The sequence below is a fragment of the Patagioenas fasciata genome, chromosome 7 (genome assembly GCF_037038585.1).
Source record: "Patagioenas fasciata isolate bPatFas1 chromosome 7, bPatFas1.hap1, whole genome shotgun sequence".
NCBI lineage: Eukaryota > Metazoa > Chordata > Aves > Columbiformes > Columbidae > Patagioenas > Patagioenas fasciata.
This window is the reverse complement of record NC_092526.1, coordinates 38653197-38675092: the sequence shown is the minus strand read 5'-3', so window position 1 is coordinate 38675092 and position 21896 is coordinate 38653197. Positions and strand designations below refer to the sequence as shown.

Genomic DNA, 21896 nt, shown 5'->3' with positions numbered 1-21896 from the left:
TTTTTAACATGCAGAATTCTTTTATATTAAATTATAACAAGCATAGATGGCTGCGGTGCTATGTAATTTGATAAAATGTGCTACTTTGTTTTTTCCTTGCCTTTTTCTATTCCCGTACTTAAGCACTAATGTGAAAGAGCTGTATCTCTTTCCCTTCAAAAACCTGTTTGCATGTAAACTGCTTTAAAATGGAAGCAGCTGACAGGTGGTCTTATCTTGTTGGTGCTTTGGATTTATTCTCTTAAGTGATTTCCTCACCAGATTAGTAGAGCTGAAGTTGAATAGTACCATACAGTCATTTCACTGTTTTTTAATAATGGCCTCCTTACTTTATATTGCTTAACCAGCACAACGTAACTATTGTTCATGTACCTGGCAAGAGGCCCTTTGGTCAGAGCCTCGTGTACATCTACGTCAACGGGCAGCAGAAGGTCTCTGCCCCACTTCGATTCCCTGCCATGAATGAAGTAAGTTCAGCTTCTGAGTCATACCCTGTCCTGACGCGCTCTCATGGAACACTGAGAACATAGTTGGCTTTTTTCATTTTGGAAATTGTGTAAGAGCTTAAGATAGCTTAGCCTACTGCTAATAAACTACTGTTCAACTTTGGACAGTGTCCAAGGTATCAATTTGGAATATAACTAACCATTAATTATTGCTTGTTTAATCATCTCAGTTTAAAAACAAAACAACAGATTACCATGATTAGATTGTGGGGTTTTCCCCAACATAGTTACCTGAGAATACTGACATAATTTATGATGGGTAATCATAACAAACCACACATCTGCCCGCAGGATTGATGTGACGGTACTTAATGAGGAATATTCCCTGTTGTTTTCAACAGTAGTGTTTTTTTACTTGTATTTTCTGTATGTTCTCTTAATAGCCTAATCTCATGGCCGCTTTGTTAGCTGAATAAGCAGTTTACACACAGTTAATCTAACCATTTGAACATGTCCTCATTTAGCCTAAAAAAAGAAAAAAAGCAAAGTATATGTCAAGTTTAGTTTTCTTTATAAGCATTGTCCATTCTTTTTTGTGGAACAAATACCATTTAACCTGGGCTACAACACTGAATATTCTGTCTTTTTTAAGTCCTAATTTGATATTTGTTAAATATGTTGACCAAACACTTAAATTGGACATAATCATAATAAAATCAGTATAACACTTAAAAAAGGAGTGTAAATGTAATTTCCATTGCAAGATAAAACTCTGGATTTTGGCCCATCTGTAGAATAAACACTGTAAACACCAAGGTAGCTAAAACCATGGCAGGTAAGGTTTATTTAGTTAGATTTACTTTGTTGACTGTGGCAAAAAAAAAAAAAAAAGAGGTTAGATTTACAGTATGTGTTTTGTTTTCTTTCTTCCATGTGTGATTTTCCAGTCTTTCACGTCTTGCTGCATTGGTTCTGCTGGCCAAAGAACAACTACTCCTCCTCCATCTCAGATACCAGATCCGCCTTTTTCCTCCCCTGTGCTGTCCCATCAGACTTCGCTCGGGGGCATCCTCTCTGCTGGGAGTTGGGGTGGGATGCTTGGAAAACCGGAGCTCATCACCAAGATGATCTCAGCAGGGACTCAGGACAGTGAATGGGGATGTCCAACGTCTTTGGAGGGCCAACTTGGGTCAGTGATCATCTTTCACGAAGCACTGCAGCCTCCTCAGGTGAAGACATTATATTTAGCAGGTAAGTGGTGATTGTACTGTTTTTTGTGGAATAAAAGGGGATGAGTAATGGAGAAGACTCCATGGAGCTTTGCTTTAGCCAGTTTGCTTTAGAAGTTATAATCCAGAAGAATTGCAGAGCTGGCCTGAGTGAGAGCACCTGATAACAAATAAGCTTAAAATGGAATGATAAATATTTTATTACTTCTATTTAAAGTGTTATGTTTGCAATAAGCTCATCTATCTGTCATATGCACAGACCTGCAAAAATATAAATGTTAGGTAGTAGTTTAATTTTTAAGTTCTTAATTTTTGCCACTGTTTGCCTACACTTGAGTTTAGCATTGACTCTTCGAAGTATTGCCCTTGTTTTGATAGGCTATTTACAGGTGACTTAACTCTTGAGGATTTTTCCATAAGAATTAACTGATAATTAAGGGGTTATTTTTAAGAAATATTCTGATAAGCTCTGTTTGATAGTTCAAGGTGTTAAGGTATTAAATTTCATAATGACTTGAGGTTGTTAGAGATTAGCGTGAAAACACTTCCATCATTTAAAGGAAATATTTTGTATTACTGAACAGAAGCTCTCTTGAAGATTACGAATTTTCTGGACATTTGGGCTTGATAACAGAGATCGGTGACAAATACGAGGTAGATATTTGTAAAGACAGAAATATTAGACCTGTTTGAATGTAAAAAAAAAAAAAAAAAACAAAACCTTTGTATAGTTTAGGTATGGTTTAGAATATCCTGTGTGTTGCAGTGAAGCATAGTAGTATAAAATCTGTGAATTACTGAACTGCATTATTATCCAGTGTATACTTAAATATGTATGTTATAAAGATATAATTGATGTATAATTTTAGATCTATATATATTTATATTTTAATAGGTCCAAACTGTTTAACTCCATGGAAGTCTCAAGAGGCTGAAGTAACAGATCTCCCCAGTAAGGTGCTGCTTCATTATACACCAAAGGTATGAAATAATACATAGCTTCTCTGTGATTTCACAGCGTGCAGTAATCTCGGAATATGTTCTAGATGGCCTCTTTTTTTTTTTGCTGTTGCTGTTTCATAGAACACGTGAGCATACCATCTTTACACTGTGGTTTTTATGGGAAGATAAAGAGCAGTGAGAGCTTTCTTAAATTGTAGCCTTGTGCAGAGATGGAAGATTTTTCTCTTGTTTGGCAAAAGAACAGAATTGTCTTGTACAATTGTGAATGTCAAATCTGAGATAACATGTATGATGTTTCAGCCTCTTCATTTGTTTAACAGGCCTGCAGAAACCAAATTTGTCTTGACCTGTCTGCAAATCTTTTACATGGAAGACTAACTGGAAACAAAGTAGTAAACTGGGACATCAAGGTAAATGCATACTGAAGAAGCAGAACCTGATGTAAATACGCCAGTGGAAGTTGTATATGTTCACCTAACTTTTGGAATGCTGGAAGTTATTATCATACTGCAAATGACATTTAGCAGACACAGCGTGTTTTTGTAATGAGCATGAATGAGTTAATGCTGTAGCTGGAATAGTATTACACTTATTGAGAACTTACAAGTCCTACTGCTCTTAATGTCACAAGTAATGCATGAAGATATATTGGTAGCTGACTATTCTTCATAACCTATTCAATGCATGTTGCATATTGAAAGCATTTCATCATCTCTAGGGAATTCTGTCATGGTTTTCTTACAGTCTTAAACTCTGAATTAGATTAAGATTAGTGGGGTTAAGTTAACACTTGGGACTTCTGCTATGTTAAACATGCAAAAAATATTATTGAATTACAGATGACAAGGTCTGGAGTTAAAATAGTACAAGAATCTAGCATTTTTTAAAGAGAGGAGTTAATCTAGTTATCTTATTTACTTTTGGTTTTGGGTTGGCACAGTCCAAAAGCCTCATTTCAGAGAAAACAACAAATATCCACTGAAGCGTTGGACCTTATTCTGTCTCTGCTGTACACTAATTGTCCAATATTTTTTCCTTATTATTGGATACACGGGGTTATCTGATTTTTACAAGCTATGCAAATCATCTTTGTTTAACTTCCACTAGCAGTTGTAATCACAGCAATCCTGTTATATTAGTATTGGAGCTTAAGAATTAACATTTTCTGGCTAAACCTGCTTGTAGTCTCCTGCTCAAATATTCTGTTACGGCAAAACTGTCCTATATTTTGATTTTTGTTTTCTTAACCAACACACAAGGTCCTTATGTCCTTCTGATAAAGCAGTTAATTTCATAGTCTCATGGCACTGACAGTGTTACATGTCCATTGGATGTCTTCTGTGTAAAATAGCAAATAGCCTCTACTTGCTAGTTCATGGAGAAGAGGAGGAAACCATGAAACGCACTCCAGCTTAATAAATACCACCATGTACCTGTCTGCTTATTTGTTCCCTGATCACTAGCACATATTAATATAAAAATTAGTCAGGCTTTGCTCTGTGCATGAGGAAATCAAGTTATGTGCAGCATCAGAGTTTGATCCAGAAACAGTGAGACAAATAAGGATTTATTTCTTTTAAAATTAGGTAGAATACATCCAATTCTGTTTTATGGGCAGAATCTTTGATTAAGGGCTCTTAGCTTTAAGAAAAAATAAAATCCAAAGTCTGAGTGTAGAAAACTTGTCACTAGAATACCACTTTTTTTTTCTTTAAGGAAAAATGTATGTACAAATAAATAATCTACTCTACTAGCAAACTAATTACTGAGGAAATATTGTTGGATCTACACTGTGCATATGCTGATTTATGGAGATTAATGTTAAGAAAATTCAGACTCTTGCTAGTTGATTTTGCCACGATACAAACAGTTTGAAAAGACTGAAAATTGTTCTCTTCACTCAGTAGCGGGAAGAGGGGTGGGTGAGGAGCGCTTGTATTTCTAGCTCTATGTTGTGAATACAGGTTTTAGGAGGATCATTCATTAACAAACGTGGTGGGGATTAGCACCCTCTTGAGGAGAAAACCCTGAGGTTCCTTTTATTTGGAGGAAATTTCTTTTACATAGTTTTGGGGATTTCATTTATGCTGATGTTTTCCCTCCTTTTTCTCTTGATTTAGGATATGATCAACTGTATTGGTGGAATAAACGTGCTGTTTCCACTGCTGGAGCAGATCAGTTTTCTTGGTGGGCCAATACCTGAGAAGTCTGAAAGGGAAACACTCCCTCCAGAACTGCTTACCCCTGTAGAGGGAGACTGGGTGGTGATGCCATCCACAAAGGCATCAGGTGGGCAAGTACAGCTAACCTGAAAGAATTCTTTAAGCTTGATTTTAAAAGTCTATATGTGAATGACAGAAAACTGTTTGATTATGTGCTGGCTTTTGCAGTATGTAAAGCTGAAAGGCTCTTTCTGTTCCTGGGTATCTGACATGGATGCTGAATACTAGGAGTTCAGCACTATGTAAAATTAACTTACTAGCATATTTCAAATATAGTTATATTTAATTGAATATTTTTCCTTTTCATAGTTTACTGTTAGTATAAAAGTATGCAGGTTTAAAATTACTGTTCTGAAAAGTTTGTTCTGATTATTTTGAGAAATTGTGTTTGATGCAAAGCCTACTAATATCAGTAATAGGAGCTTTCCTACAGCTCGAGCACTGGGTCTAAAAGCCACAAAAAGACTTAGCAGCATCAGCACAGTACTGTTTAGCCTTTAGCCAAACTTTTATTTTCTTAGGAAAACGTTCAGACGCCTACCTCTTCCACACATTGTCAGATTTTAGTATTAATTTTTTAAAAAAATGAAAAGGAAGCTTTAAGAATAGATTCTTTAAAACTGTCCTAGTATTAAGAATGAACTTTCATCTTAACAGAAACCACTGGGAAATCAGACCTTGCAAGGAAAACCAGCATTTTTTTTGTTTCAAATATTAAATGGTGAAGTAAAGTAAATAAAATATTTTTGTCTGTCTGTCTCATGGCTAGAAAGTGTCAGTTTGCAACTCCAGAGGTAGAATAACTGCAGCATATGTAAAATATTGTAACTGAAAGAGAAGTTTGTCTGTAACCTACGGCCAGATAGATAAAGCAACTGAAGTCAGGACTGGGGTCACTTTGTTCTGGAGTGGCATGGAATGTCTGTGACTCTGCACTGGAAAAATGTAAATACAACCTACAGCTAGGGAACGAACAGGAAGAAGAGTTGAAACGTTCAGGAAATAGTGAGGAATAGAAACTCTTGATTTTAATTCTTCCCCTCTACTTTTATGCAGTCGTCCAACAATAAACCATGAGGCTTTGGCTACTGTTCTGTTTTGCAGAAGCTCGCCTGGAGGAGAACGTTGTTGCAACTTTCATCTTGATGATAAAACACTTTATTCAGAGACACCATGTCAATCAAGAAAATCTCATCCACTCCCATGGAGTTGCCACCCTAGGAGCCTTGTTACGGAAGGTGAGCACGATTGAATCACAGAATCACAGAATATTAGGGATTGGAAGGGACCTCAAAAGCTCATCCACTGCAATCCCCCCACCGAAGCAGGAACACCCAGATGAGGTTACACAGGAAGGTGTCCAGACGGGTTTGAATGTCTGCAGAGAAGGAGACTCTCCAACCCCCCTGGGCTGCCTGTTCCAGTGTTCTGTCACCCTTACTGAGAAGTAGTTTCTTCTCAAACTTAAGTGGAACCTCTTGTGTTCCAGTTTGATCCCATTACCCCTTGTCCTACCATTGGGTGTCACTGAGAAGAGCCGGGCTCCATCCTCCTGACACTCACCCTTTATATGTTTATAAACATTAATGAGGTTACTCCTCAGTGTCCTCTTCTCCAAGCTCCCTCAGCCTTTCCTCTACTCACTTGATCAACTTCGTTGCCCTGCGCTGGACTCTCTCCAGCAGTTCCCTGTCCTTCTGGAACTTAGGGGCCACAACTGGACACAATATTCCAGGTGTGGTCTCACCAGGACAGAGTAGAGGGGCAGGAGAACCTCTCTCGACCCAACCACCCCCTTCTAATCCACCCCAGGATGCCATTGACCTTCCTGGCCACAAGGGCCCAGTGCTGGCTCATGGTCACCCTGCTGTCCCCAGGACCTCCAGGTCCCTTTCCCCTACACTGTTCTCTAATAGGTCATTCCCCAACTTATACTGGAACCTGGGGTTGTTCCTGCCCAGATGACAGACTCTACACTTTCCCTTGTTATATTTCAGGTCTCTGACCAGGTCTCTGGATGGCAGCACAGCCTCTGGCATGTCAGCCACTCCTCCCAGCTTGGTGTCATCAGCAAACTTGCTGACAGTCACTCTATTCCCTCGCCCAAATCATTGATGAATATATTGAGTAATACAGGCCCCAATACTGACCCCTGAGGCACTGCACTAGATCCAGGCCTCCCACTGGACTCTGCCCCACTGACCACGACTCTCTGGCTTCTTCCCTTCAGCCAGTTCCCAGTCCACCTCACTACCTGGTCATCCAGACCGCACTCCCTCAGTTTAGCTGTGAAGATGCTGTGGGAGACTGTGTCAAATGCCTTACTCAAGTCAAGCTAGATCACGTCCACAACTCTGCCATCATCCACCCATCTTGTTATGTCCTCGTAAAAGTCAATGAGGTTGGTCAAGCACGACTTCCCCTTGGTGAAGCCATGTTTGAGAAACATCCTTTAGAAATGGAAGTTAGGGATGAGGTCCTGATGTCTTGGTAAAGTTCTTAGTTTGGCCAGGATGTGAGGATCTTCAAAGGTCCCCATAGTACATACTTTTCTTTCTCATGTTTCTGAAAACAAGGAGACATGAGAAGCTGTTCTGGACCTACAAAGTGAAACAGGGTGTTTTGTCTTTTTTTTTTTTTTTTTTATATTCTGCTTTTTTTGTTATAGATACTCTGTATGATTCTTCAAACTACACTGGGTTTGTGTTTATTGTATTGCTTTAATGGAAGAAGACATTTCTGTAGAAGACAAAGAATCCCAAAATTTGGCTTGAAAAAAAATGAACTTTGTTAGGAGATTGAATATTTTGAGTGCTAACAGCTGCTGTTATTTTGAAAGGTGCCAAGCAACCTAATGGATGTGAATGTACTGATGGCTGTGCAGTTGCTGATAGAACAAGTTTCAGTAGAAAAGAACATGCAGCTTTTGCAGCAGATGTATCAACACTTGCTTTTTGACTTCAGTATCTGGAACAGCGGGGACTTCCCCTTCAGAATTGGTAAGCTCTGGGACTTGGACAACTGTGCAAAGACACAGTACCCTTCACGTCACATAAACCTTTATCTGGGTTCTAATAGAAAACTTTATATTGTAGGGCATATACAGTATCTTTCTACCATCATCAAAGACAGTAGAAGAGTCTTCAGGAAGAAATATGGTGTGCAGTTTCTTCTAGATACACTCAGGATTTATTATGGGTATGAGTTTCACCTCTTCGTAACTCCTTCTGATTTTATTTTATGTGGCTGTTGTTTGTTTATGTTTGTTTGGGGGGTATTTTTGTTTGGTTTGGTTTTGGTTGGTTTTGGGGAGGGTGAGGTGGGTTGTTTTGGGTTTTTTTTTTTTGTTTGTTTGGTTTTCCCCAACATCCTAGTGAGCAAATTAATAAATAAAACTGCAGGTTGGCTTTTGATAGTTGATTTAACTTTCAAAATTCCTTTTTTAAAAAAAATATTCCATTTAATTTCCTACTTTTCCATTACTTTAATTTTTATGATAGGCTTATATAAAATTTAGGTCAATGATACTAGAAACACTTGGAAAGGTTGTTAACAAGTCCTTGAATAAATATAACAAGTCATCAGCAAATTTGCTGATGACACCAAGTTGGGAGGGAGTGTTGACCTGCTGGAGGGCAGGAGGGCTCTGCAGAGGGATCTGGATAGACTGGGAAAATGGGCTGATTCCAATGGCATGAAGTTCAACAAGGCCAAGTGCCAGGTGCTGCACTTTGGCCACAACAACCCCCTGCAGTGCTCCAGGCTGGGCACAGAGTGGCTGGAGAGCAGCCAGGCAGAAAGGGACCTGGGGGTACTAATGGACAGGAAGCTCAACATGAGCCAACAGTGTGTCCAGGTGGCCAAGGCCAGTGGTATTCTGTCCTGTATCCAAAATAGCATGATCAGCAGGACAAGGGCAGTGATCCTTCCCCTGTACTCTGCATTGGGGAGGCCACACCTGGAATATTGTGCTCAGTTCTGGGCCCCTCAGTTCAGGAAAGAGATTGAAGTGCTGGAGCGGGTCCAGAGAAGAGCAACAAGACTGGTGAAGGGACTTGAACACAAGCTCTATGGGGAGAGGCTGAGGGAGCTGGGCTTGTTTAGTCTGGAGAAGAGGAGGCTAAGAGGTGAGCTCAGCACTCTCTAGAACTACCTGAAGGGAAGTTCTAGCCAGGTGGGGATTTGTCTCTTCTCCCAGGCAGTCAACAATAGGACAAGGGGGCATGGGCTTCAACTCTGCCAGGGGAAATTGAGGCTGGAGATGAGAAAGCAATTCTTTGCAGAGAGAGTGGTCAGCATTGGAATGGCTGCCCAGGGAGGTGCTGGACTCACTGTCCCTGGAGGTTTGTAAACTGAGATTGGACATGGCACTTAGTGCCATGATCTGGTCAATGGACTGGAGTTGGACCAAGGGTTGGACTGGATGATCTCTGAGGTCTTTTCCAACCCAGTCAATTCTGTGATTCAATCTTGTAATTTTATCAACAATGCAAATTAAGTCATAGATCATTACCATTATGAAAAGAGAGTGTGTTTATAATTTTAAGCTATTTTGGTTTTTTTATAGCCTTGTAGATTTGAAGTAGGACTTTTTTAGGAATTCAAAATTTTAGCTTTCAGTCTTGGTGATTTCTATCTGTATCTGTATGAATGTGCTTATGTCATTGAGGAAGATTGGCTAGAGACCTTGCTTTTTGCTTTAGAGGGTAGGGGTGGGAGGGACCTGAAATCCTGACCTGTATCCAGATCAGTCCAAGTCTACATTTCTGGGCCTTACAGACTTGGTAAGTCTGATCTACTCTTTCTTGTTACTGTTTGGTTGCCTTACTTCAGTAAAAATTGGTGACCTGTGCCATGATATCTGGGTAGGTGAAAAATTACAAAACTAGCACAACGAAATTACTATTAATGAGGCATGAAGAACTTTCTTCGGTTGCTTTTCCTGTCTGTCATGTGTAGCAGTGGCTGTAAAGACAGTGATTTGGTTCCTGACGACCTGAGAACAATACGGACGTCCCTCTATGGACTGATCCGGTATTTCCTGAGCAAAGGTGGAACACATGAAGAAATACAGAGCATCGTAGGATACATAGCTGCCACCACCGAAGAGGAGCAGGTATGCAATATGGTCTGAATTAGTCGGTTAAACTGTACACATTTTGATTTTGTTTCTTGGTGTTTAGAAGTCTTGTGTCTAGTATGCTTAAAAGAGGGGGGGAAAGTGTTATTAACACAAGCAAAGTGTTATTTGTTGCTGAGGCAGGTTATAGGAGCACACTCGAAACCTGACAGTGCTCTGCAGATGGCCGTACTTTACAGGTTATTTTTTTTGCCTGAAGAGGGCAGAAAGGACATGATATGTAACACTGCCATTAGAAAAATTCTCTTAATTTACAAAACCAAATTAACTGGACTTCAACTCGTCAGAAGTTGTAGTGATGTGTTTTCTGTTTTGTAAACGCCAACTGAACTTGAACTCTAATTACAGTTTGATAAGATGTTCTATATAGAGAAAAAAGGTATCCAAAAAATGTAATTTTAAATGCAGTAATGAGTAGATAAAACGTCTATTTTGTAACAAGCCAAAGGCAAAATTTCAAAGCCAATAAAATGTCCCCCAAATGGAGTATGCAGTGTGAATGAGCTGTGGATTAATTTAGTTGTCTTAATTTTATAGCTCTATGGAATACTGGACGTTCTCTTCAGCCTACTTCATTCCAGCCCAGCCCCAGACCAGCTTTTTTTATTGCTCTTTGAACCAGGGAATGCTGATATTCTTTACGCTCTGTTATTGCACCAAAGATACTCTGACAGACTTAGAGAACTTGTTTTCAAGGTAATGAATGGAATTATATGTTCTTAAATTGATCAATTGAACATAAATTTGTATTTTTGTCTGTAGTCTGACACTGCAGACATGCATGCAATTGCAAAGATACTCATCCTCCAAGTTCTAATTTTTTCTGTTCTGTTCTGTTAGCTATTCTGTTACTGTTTACTGCCATAGTCGCAATGGAATTAGTGTTCTCTTGAAGTATCCATGCCTTTAAAAAAAAAAAAGTCCATATTGCTTGAGTTAATTTACAGAGTAAACTTAAACAGTGGACCAACATGTTATATCATACATATGAAGCTGAAGAGGTCTGGATGCTCCCTTGTGTTTATTTTGCATTTGTGTGTGCTTTTTCTTGCAGATTGTGGAAGAGATGCTAAAATGCACTAAAGTTTATGAGCGTAGTAAGCACCGAATGAGGCTCAGGGAGGTGGGGTACTCTGGACTGGGGCTCCTTCTGAATGAATCTACGCTTACTGTTTCTGTTATTAAAAACCTTCTTAACCAAGTTCTGTATGCAGGTAATTGGCAAGTGTTGTGTCTACTATTAATAAACTCCTGCTGCTCAGAGGCAAACTTATTGATTTTGTTTGTTTGTGCTTTGTTTTGTTTTCAAGGAAAACCAGAGCTGTTATGTTAGAGAGCTTTTCTATTCAAGGTTCCCATTAGTCTCAGCTAACATTGTGTTAGTTCCCTGAAGTTTGTTCCCTTTACCACCCCTGAATGTAGCGGTGACCTCCAAGGCAATTTGTAATATTTACCTGTCACATTCTCTTGCATGATATAATTTGTGTTGTTTTTTCTTTCTGCCCTACAGATCCTGCTGTGAATTATAAAGATCTCCTAGCTGTAGTGCATCTGGCTCATAGATCAGATATAAACATGAGAGTGATCATCTGCAGAAAGGTTAGTTGTCTGCTTTAAACGGGAATACTGTCCTTTAAGCCCATAAGCTGTACAGTATCACAGAATCACAGAATGTTAGGGATTGGAAGGGACCTGGAAAGCTCATCCAGTGCAATCCCGCCGCAGCAGGAACACCCAGATGAGGTTACACAGGAAGATGTCCAAGCAGGTTTGAATGTCTGCAGAGAAGGAGACTCCACAACCTCCCTGGGCAGTCTGGTCCAGTGTTCTGTCACCCTTACTGAGAAGTTGTTTCTTCTCAAATTTAAGTGGAACCTCCTGTGTTCCAGTTGGAACCCGTTACCCCTTGTCCTGTCATTAGTTGTCACTGAGAAGAGCCTGGCTCCATCCTCCTGACACTCACCATTTGTGATATCTTAACTATTTGAGGGTTTATTTGTTGCTACTGCTTTCTTTAGCAATGATTTACCTTAAAAATGAAGTCCATCTGTCACTTAATGTTGAATTTTCTGTATCAAAGTCCTTTTTAGGACCGAAACACAAAGCAAAGCCTCTGTCACAATTCTCAAATAGCTGTAGTTTCTACAAATTAGAGATTGTAGATTCCTTGAGATACTGAGTTTTCTCACAGGATGCGTAAGACCATGATCAAAATTTTGTATTCTTAATATGTTTTTTCGAAATAATGTATTATGATTCAAAAGAGTGGTTGTGGCTGCAGGGAAGAGATAGGGAAGAAGCAGTGACTTTTTCTAAACCAAGCGTTCTCTGACTTTTATTGCTGCAATCAGTAGTAGTGAATGTAGCTGTGAGGCACTATATTGTCTATTAAGGTTTCTCAAAGTGAAAAAAGTGAAATTATAATATACATTATTGGAAAGCTATTAATACTGCATCTTTCTTACTTTTATCTATTGAGTAGCTCCTAATCAAGCACATTTTCTGGTCTAGATTTCTTTTTTTGCAGACTAGTGGCTGAATTAGAATTATTTGTTGGGATAATTGGCTTTTGCTGGAATTGGTGCAGAAGAGTGGCTGAAATATGAGGACTTAGCAATATGCTTTGGTGCTTTGGAAGCTTTTCTTCCCTGCTCCTGAGAAATTTTTCTTTATTCCTTTTTTTTTTTTTTTTTACCAAACATGTATATTTCTAATGAGAAAAATTATTTTATGGCTTGTTTGCTTATTATTAACTGATGGTAGCTCTTTTACAAGGTTCTAAAAATAAAAAGGCAAAAAGTTGTAGATTGTCAAATGTTTAATTGAAAAGCTAGAATGAATGCAGTTACACACCAAAATTAATGTCTGATTATGGGATATCTTCTGCTGTCCTCAGGTTTTGCACCTTTTGCATTCCCAGTTGGATGCAGCACAGCAGATTTCTCAGCAGCTGGGCTGGCAGGACACTCTGATTCGACTGTTCCTGAAAGAAAACTCAGTTGTCCAGGTTGGCTTGAAAGACACCAGGGCTGATTCCTCAAGGGAAGAGGAAAAAAAGCTTCCTGCTGAAGAGCTTCAGAAACATCAACCTGATAAGACAGAGGGAGACAAAACTGGCAGCTTTGCATGTGTTAATGGTCTGTTTGATCAGTGGAGTTTAGAAGACACCAAATCCCTGGATGTCCCTGCTCATTTCTCTGTCATGCCACTGGAAGATGCGTCCACAACGGAGACGTCTTTGAGGCTGGAGGAGCAGGAGGAATTGTGGCACAGCAATACTTCACATTTGAGCTTAGATCTGTCCAGCGTTGACTCTTATGAACTGGCGGACATTGCAAATCGGCTGACAGACAGCCAGCCCAGCACACCCTCACCCATAGAGAACACAAAGTCATTCTCTGGGCAGCCAGACAAAGAACTGGCTCTTACAAATGATGTGGGCTTTGCCGCCGATCTTTCTTTACTTGAAAACCAAGGAGTAAGTAATGCACTCTCTATGTGGTTAATTTTTCCAAATGTCTGCAATTGCTTTTTATTTTTGTAATCATCTTCCTAATGCATAATTATTGTAGTTTTTTTTTTTCCCCTCCTATCTTCCAACAGAAGAGCAAACAATATAGCTATTTTATAGAGTAGGGGTACTTCCTTTTGTAACATGTCTCCTTTTATGGTTCTCTGGGTGGAATAGCTTTGATGTTAAAACAAAGAAAAAAACTACAAACTCCCCCCTCCTTCTATATTTCTACATCCTTTATCTTCCAGAGGAGGCATAGTGCAGATTAAAGGTCAGGTTGAAATCATGATGTAGGAATCAAGTCAGTATGTATTACAACATACAAGGAAGCCACGGTCTCTTATCTTTGCATTTGCATGTATGTAGCAATTGGACTTTAGACTGCAGAGTTTTCAAAAATGCCAAAGCATGCAAATGTAGACTGTGATGAAGGAGAAAGGTTTTGGATGTTGTCTAGACTAGAAGGGCTGTAAATATTTCTGTTCTTTTGTAGGGGGGTGATACTGAGCTCATACAGTTACTTACAGACATCCTACTGTGTATAATGTGGAAAGGCATTGAAAAATCTGATGCTGCTGCTTGGATTGAGAGAGGGCAGGTGTTTTCTGCACTGACCAAACTGGGGATGTCTAATGAGTTGCTGCGACCTTCTGATGAAATAAAACTCAAGTGAGTGTCCAGTTTAAGGATGGATTGTTTCATCTTTTTTGAGGGAAAACAGGGAAAGTAAAGGGCTTTAGTGAAGCTGGGAAGGGGTGGGTGTCCCACAACAAGATGTACTTTTCTTGACATACTGTCAGAATCATGTTCTGCTACCTATTTAGTAGTGTCATGTGGCGATAAGGTTTTGAAGATGTATTGCTGGTTTCATGAGCTTTTCAAAATCTCTTTTACCTCATTGGCTCATCAAGAAGATGACAGTTATGTCACTGCAGACTAAGATGCTCAATTAAATACTTAATTGGATTTTTTTTTTAGACCACTTACACTTAGAACATATAATAATTACTTTGGGATTTTGTTTTCTATGCAGCTTGCTGGAGAAGATGTTAGAATGGTCAGTCACTGACAACAGAGATTCAAAAGCTCTCCCTGCACATGCTGAAAATGCCTTCATGCTCTTGCTAATTGTACAAGATTTCCTGCAGGCAGAAGGACTAGTTAATTCAAATTTATGGACAGAAAAGGTACAGTAACTGCATAATGGAAGTACTGTATGTAGGCTGAAATAATACTGAAAAAGTTGTCAGATTGGATACTGCTGTTCCTTCTAGGATTGTTTTTAAATGGTAGATGCTACAGAGTAAGTGTCTGCAGTGGAATGAATTAGATTGCCCCTTAAGGAGTAAAAAAGCATGAATACTTACTACATGGAATATAGTTAATTTTGCAAATTAAATAGGCATATAAGTGGTACTCTTTATTGAAAATCCAGGTATTTTCGGACTGGAGGTATATTTAGAAAATGTAGGAGCTAGTGAAACAGTGTCAGTTGTAGCCTAAGCAGATTTTGCACTGTTTATCAGCAGGTATGATGCATTGTGTGCGTCCTGAATAAAAAAACAGCCAAAAGTCTGCTCTCGCTTGCAAGCTGAGAAATGTCACTTCTGGGCTTTGACCCATATTGGAAGTTCAACAGAAGTTTGTGCATATATATGCAAATAGCTCAGTTTTCTATATCAGAGTCAGAAATGTGAGATCTGTGGAAGAAAATTACTAGTCAACACAATAGGTAACGTAAAGGAGCTTTCTGCCATCTGGCTCTTTCTCCTGTCTTTTAGACCCCCATCATTTGCCTCAACATTTGTGTCATTTCTGGCAGTAGTCTTGTTTCCTTTGCTGAGTTGTCATTCCTTTTCCATTTTTCAAGGCTAAAGGGAAGAGGCATTATATGGAAACCACCATTATTTCATTGTAAATCCTGAAAAAAATCAGGGTTTTTAAGGCTACTTTTTTTTTGGGGGAAAAAAAAGTGTGATATTGAGAGTCGTCAACACAGTAATTCCTAAACTGTTCTCCAAAGTGCCTGCTTATAAGTAAACATAGCTTGATCTCAAAGCTTTTAATCATTTGGTTTTAAAAAGTCTCTTCTTGGTAGAAGCTTTGCCTTCTGCTGTGATCTGGCTTTGTGAAATCTAATGAGAAATGAGATCTGAACTTTAGAGTAATGAGAGCTATGCTTATTGGCAAGTCTGAATTGAAAATAACAGTACTTTCATAAATTATCTTCCCCTGTGGCTGGGGAGAATTTAATACACTGTAATGTTCTAAGCAGGGCAACCTTCAGTCTGCCACAGAAACATTCCTGTGGTTCTGAGGCTTAACAAAAGAATTCTTTTACATTTCAGTAATTTATTAGGGACTGTATGAAGGTATAGTGGTTTTAAGCAAACACATCTGGATAGTGAAATGTGCCCTTTACCTGCAAATACCTACCCTGGTGTAGAAATACAGAAAGGATTGCCTCCTATATTTTTGATATTTTTTTAAAGATATTTATAGGTTGTTACACAGTTTCAGGTATTTCACTAAATCAGATATTCATGAAAGAAGCCTTGTTTTCCTTCTCAGGGCACTCTGTGCATTGCTATTGCTGGTAAATTACTAGCATTACAGCCAAATAATTTAAAATACAAAGCAAAAGAATAAAGTCCTATATATACTAAACGCAGAAATTGCAAGTTGGTGTGAGATCTGTGCTATTTAATAATAGTGTCTTTTCAGTTGTAGTAATCCTACTTGTGGAGTCTTTAGCTTTCCTAAGGAAATGACATTTACTGGACATGAATTATAGGAAAAAACATATGCATATATACCATATGCTGGTTTTGGCTTTATTCAGGGGAAACACTTAAGTTCACCATATGGGGCTAGAGATATTTTTTTGTAGTCAGCAATTGTTTTGCAGTGCAGTGTTCTGGGATAATTTTCTGGGTTTGAGTAAGTTAGAACTATGAACACAGCCTCTTCTTCAGCTAGTTAAAATTATTGTGTTTCCGACTGGAGTAGCTGTTGTGAATTTTATTTCACGCCAGTCTGTTTTTACAATAGCTCTTGGAAGAACTGGTGACTCTCATGGACAGCCTGTCTGTCTGGTATTCTGCTGGCCCAGAGGCAAACAGGCTTTCACAGGTACAAGTCCGGTTGCTCCTCGGATTCATTGCACAAGATAACTTACAGGTTGGTGGCAAATTCCTGCTAGTAGTGCTGTGTTTTAAGCACGTGTTTGTTGTAACTGTCATGGTTTATGGATGTCAAGGTTTTGATTGCGGGGTGACAATAAAACTGTGGCAGATGTATTGTTAATCCACTCTCACCCACAACTTCCGCCTTCAGCTCCTCCTTCTCTTACCTTCCCACTCAGGACAGGCGATCAGGAGGGACAGAAGGACAGAGAGAAGAGAGTTGGAAAAACTAAAATGTTTTACTAATGCTACTGATAAAATAGAGAAAATAATACAAAATATACAAAACTGATCTTGAAAGTCCTGGCAACTGCTCTGGTAGATGTGGGGCTGGCACCCGAAGTCCTGGGCTGGATTCTGCAGCCAGCCGGAGCTGGATTCAGTCTGTCACTAGGCCTCAGTTCGCAGGGACAACTCACAAGGTCCTCTCCTAATGTCGGCCATAAGGAAAAGGGATGACATCCTCGTGATCTCCCACTTTTATATGAAGTATCATGTGAATGGGATGTTATACTCACTTGGTCTGTGTTTTGGTCACCTATTTCTAGTTGCCCCTCTTACGAGATGTGCATCCATCCTTATCAGTGACCTTGCATACCATTGCTATGTCTACCAAAATATGTATCTGGCTTTTCAGGAAAATGCAGCTAATGAGAAGGCTTTAGCTGACATCTAGTGAGCAGACTGATGGCAGTCCTTCATCCTTGTGCAGGGAAGATGTTTGCCCTAATTCTTACCATTTGCAAATTTACTCCACAGTCTTGCCAACGTGCACCTTTTGAGCATGAGAACGAGGTAGAGGCCAAGCTGTTGGAAGCTGGGACTATGTAGGCACTACTAGTGGCAGTAAGATAGTGATTCTGATTGTGACTTTTTGTTTCTACCATAAAATACATCTATTTGTGGTTTAGGGTTTATGTATTTTAAGTGCACGTGAACCTGGACTGTTCTGCCAAATCAACATTTGGAGCAAAGTTAGCAGGGCTGTGCCTGGAATGAGCCCTTCAGAAAAGCCAGGCCTGTTAGTTTACGTGTGGGATTGTCTTAATGCAGCTGTTTGTGGTTGCAGTGGGCTTGGGTTTGGTCTATTACAGGATGGATAAGTGGTCAGTGTCCATATTTGATGGATGTGTACCTTAGGCTTCCCAGGATGCAGCCAGAATATGTACATAGTCCTGTGCTCAAAATCACCATTTTGAGTATTGCATTCATTTTTTGTTGTTTTTCTGTGTAGGTCTGTGCTATGGCAGCAGCCAAACTAAACACACTTCTTCAGACCAAAGTAGTTGAGAGCCAACCCGAAGCATGCTACATCCTGGGGAAGCTGGAAGGCATCTTGAGTAGATCAATTGAAAAGAAGACAGAAACTTACTCATTTTTGATTCCCCTTGTTCGGACATTGGTATCCAAGATTTATGAACTTCTTTTCATGAACCTGCATCTCCCTTCATTGCCTCCTACCAATGGCAGCCCATCTTTCTTTGAGGATTTTCAAGAATACTGCAGCTCTGCTGAGTGGCAAATGTATATTGGCAAATATGTAAGTAGTAGATTATTTTCCATCATTTTCCCTTTCTTTTTAGCCATGAAAGGAGAGGAACTCATTCAGAAATCACATTGTGCTTTTTGTTTTGCTGGAACCAGATTATTCCAAATATGAAGCAGTATGAAGAGAATTCATTCAGACATGATCATGAGCAGATGACACTTTATTGGAGAGATTGTTATGAAGCATTTATGGTGAACATGCACAAGCGAGACCGGGAGAGAGGAGAAAGTAAGCTTAAATTCCAGGTAAGGTTTTGAGTGAGTGCAAGTTTCTCTTAGAACTGTCTTGGGAGTTGCCTTCTAAAAGATGAAGAAACTGAATTCCAGGATGCTCCAATTCAAGTGATTGCAGGCAGGTTGATTATTTTAAGATTTTATGGGCAGTGTGACTTGATATACTTGTAGGATATGCTTTTTAATTATGTTCTTTCTATTTAAGAGTCTTATCTGTAAGCAGAATTATTTAAGGACATGAGGCCTTTCTCATAGTGCAGCAACCTGGAATTATGCTCAGATATAAGCTGCATGTCCTTTTACTTTGGTTTGAATTATTAAAATCTCTTATCTATTATGAGATGAGTCAGCGTGTGGTGTGTGTGTATGTTTTGTTTTGTGTGGGATTTTTGTTTGGTTTGGTTTCATTTTTGTTTGTTTTTTGTTGGTTTTGGTGGTGGTTGTTGTTGTTTACCCTACTTCAATACAGTGAAAGTATTTAAAATAATGAACAGCTCTTATTTAACATTAACATTTAACATTTGGAAGAACTGTTTCTCAACTGACTCAGTTTAAGCAATAGAATTAACCAGTAATTACAACAAATATGGCTAGGTTACATTTCTCTTTTTTCTCTTTGTCATCTTAATAAGGATCCTTATAGTAGGTCCTCTTTTATTCAAGTAGCTAAAGGAAGGATAGAATATGAGTCACATTCTAGAACAGGAGTTTAAAGAAAAATCCTACGTATTACAATAGGATTACCATACTGACCACTTTTCTGATGACTAAGAAGTCTTTTCATATGGATTCAGCATTGATAATACTTTCTTCACATCTTAAAGTCAAAGTTTGGTGCCATTTCTTCCAGCACTAAGCTGCTTAAAATTTCCTTTGTAAGCATTACCTTAAATTTTCAGAATTCTTTACCGCTTAGGCTTTGTTGTTCTTTCTTAATTTGTGAGAATTCTTGCAAGCCACAAAACTGTGTGTTTTCAAAGGTCAGAGTTATTTCAGTGCTAGATCTGTTTTTAATGGTCTTTCAGGAGCATTTTGTGGAACCGTTCAGCAGAAAAGCTCGACAGGAAAATCTGCGCTACAACAGTATGTTAAAGCAACTTCACAATCAACACACAGCTACTCTGAGACAGTGGAGAGCAGCCCAGCTCTACCTCCTCTCTGAACGCGGCCCTTGGGCTGAAATGTAAGAAGTTCTTAAATCAAACTGTATATGATACTTTAAAGGAATTTGCTCACATGACTAACTTAACTGTTTCATGTGAACCTTGGCAAATTGACTCCTATAACAATTCTTCGGATGTAAAGTTAACATTCAGTGCACCTTTATAACGTGTCCTGCATTTAGTTACCAAAATGCGAAGTTTGAAGCGTAGTGCTGAGGTAGTTTTCTGGATGCTCTTGCCGAGTGACCAGAAAAATTAGTTATCAATGAAGCGATTGCAAAAACTTTTTGAGACATCCTACAGATTGGTGGTTCTGTTGGAAAAGAGAGAACAGACTTGTTAATAAAGACCTTAAGTTTTTATGTGTTAAGTTGATTTCAGTTTAAAATAATAATAATAGAAAATAAATACTGTTTGCAAAGTACTTTAGGTTGATCAGAACTGCAAGATGAAATACAAAATTAAAATGCAGTTTATTGCTCTTCTGTTTTACAGTGTACAAGTGGATGACCAGTATTTTTCTAAATATATACTCTTTTGTAATGAATTCACATAGCTCTTTACATTCTTTTAACTGTTTATATGGATATTCTTGTTTTCCAAGGGAACAGCGTCCTGTTCACTGGAAGCTTTCAAATGTGGAAAATTTTTCACGTATGAGACTAAAACTGGTGCAGAATTACAGCTTCAACTCTCATCAGGATGCTAGTGACCTGAGGGATAATTTAGGTAAAGTTGGATTGTATTTGCTATTTCACTTGGGATTCTTTAGTCTTTACTGAAGAAAGATACACGTATTACTCTTTGTATTTAAGAATCAGTGTATGGTAGATACTTACATCTTGATATTTTTTTTTCTTTATTTCCTGTATAGTAAAACAGGTAACATAAGAGTAGTACTTTGACCTGAAACACCATCTTCCCACTGAGTAGAATTAATTTGCTCTTGTTTATTCAAATGTGAGTTTTTGTGCCAAAAAGTTACAGAAAGCCTTTGGTTTAAAAATAAACAGTCACACAGCTTTCTTGCATAAGATTTTTCCAAGAAAAGGACACAATGAGATCAGAGTATGCAGGCACTATTTCTTTACAACCTTTTGGAGCTTATAATTAAAATGCATAGATATGAATCACTTTGTTTCAGAAATATGCCAAACAGCAGAGTGAAGGCTGCAAACTGTTATTTAAGATTGATGTGTTGGATGTCAAGACTCGAACCAAAAAAATAACAGTCTTTTAAACCCAAATAAGCAAAAAATAAATGCAGTGTATTTCCATGAAATCTGCATGCTTTAACCGTGTTTGACAGAACACTGCAAAATATTTTGTTGGAAATGTCCACATCAAAATTCAGTTTTCTAATGTGTTTGTGTCTTCCTGTTGTACTATTACAATTTGACATGTATATCATGTAGTTCAGGGACTATCTTTAGTGTTCTGCTTCTCCCAGAAGTATCTAAGAAGTCTGGTTATTTCTTACTCAGCTAAAACCAACATCTGGGTAGGAACAACCCCAGATTCCAGTACAAGTTGGGGAACGACCTATTAGAGAGCAGCGTAGGGGAAAGGGACCTGGGGGTCCTGAGACAGCAGGGTGACCATGAGCCAGCACTGGACCCTTTGTGGCCAGCAAGGCCAAAGGTACCTGGGGTGGGTTAGAAGGGGGTGGTCAGTAGGTCAGAGATGTTCTCCTGCCCCTCTGCTCTGCCCTGGGGAGACCACACCTGGAATATTGTGTCCAGTTGTGGCCCCTCAGTTCCAGAAGGACAGGGAACTGCTGGAGAGAGTCCAGCGCAGGGCAACGAAGATGCTGAAGGGAGTGGAGCATCTCCTGTGTGAGGAAAGGCTGAGGGAGCTGGGGCTCTTGAGCTGGGAGAAGAGGAGGCTGAGGGGTGACCTCATTAATGTTTACAGATATATAAGGGGTGAGTGTCATGAGGATGGAGCCAGGCTCTTCTCGGTGACAACCAATTATAAGACAAGGAGTAATGGGTTCAAACTGGAACACAAAAGGTTCCACTTAAATTTGAGAAGAAACTTCTTCTCAGTGAGGGTGACAGAACATTGGACCAGGCTGCCCAGGGAGGTTGTGGAGTCTCCTTCTCTGCAGACATTCAAACCCGCCTGGACACCTTCGTGTGTAACCTCATCTGGGTGTTCCTGCTCAGGCGGGGGGATTGGACTGGATGAGCTTTCCAGGTCCCTTCCAATCCCTGACATTCTGGGATTCTGTGATTTGACAGCTGAAGGTA

At 39.2% G+C, this 21896-nt stretch overlaps 1 protein-coding gene across 9 annotated transcripts in view; it reads left to right on the top strand.

The window, feature by feature from the left end:
* NBEAL1 (neurobeachin like 1) overlaps window positions 1-21896 on the top strand; it is an 86480-nt gene that overhangs the window by 38209 nt on the left and 26375 nt on the right. For 8 of the 9 annotated variants that reach the window (XR_010651532.2, XM_065840639.2, XM_065840637.2 and 5 more), the window contains 20 exons: window positions 348-467; window positions 1394-1697; window positions 2571-2656; window positions 2959-3048; window positions 4759-4927; window positions 5965-6098; window positions 7700-7859; window positions 7956-8058; window positions 9820-9976; window positions 10538-10696; window positions 11055-11214; window positions 11511-11599; window positions 12897-13478; window positions 14008-14183; window positions 14548-14701; window positions 16566-16694; window positions 17934-18239; window positions 18344-18493; window positions 19507-19664; window positions 20249-20373. Coding sequence is in view for 8 of the 9 variants with exons in the window: in XM_065840639.2 (XP_065696711.1) it covers window positions 348-467; window positions 1394-1697; window positions 2571-2656; window positions 2959-3048; window positions 4759-4927; window positions 5965-6098; window positions 7700-7859; window positions 7956-8058; window positions 9820-9976; window positions 10538-10696; window positions 11055-11214; window positions 11511-11599; window positions 12897-13478; window positions 14008-14183; window positions 14548-14701; window positions 16566-16694; window positions 17934-18239; window positions 18344-18493; window positions 19507-19664; window positions 20249-20373 (3511 nt within the window). In the remaining variant the exon portion in view is untranslated. The remainder of the gene's footprint in view (window positions 1-347; window positions 468-1393; window positions 1698-2570; window positions 2657-2958; window positions 3049-4758; window positions 4928-5964; window positions 6099-7699; window positions 7860-7955; window positions 8059-9819; window positions 9977-10537; window positions 10697-11054; window positions 11215-11510; window positions 11600-12896; window positions 13479-14007; window positions 14184-14547; window positions 14702-16565; window positions 16695-17933; window positions 18240-18343; window positions 18494-19506; window positions 19665-20248; window positions 20374-21896) is intronic. The other variant, XM_071811470.1, reaches the window with a different exon arrangement.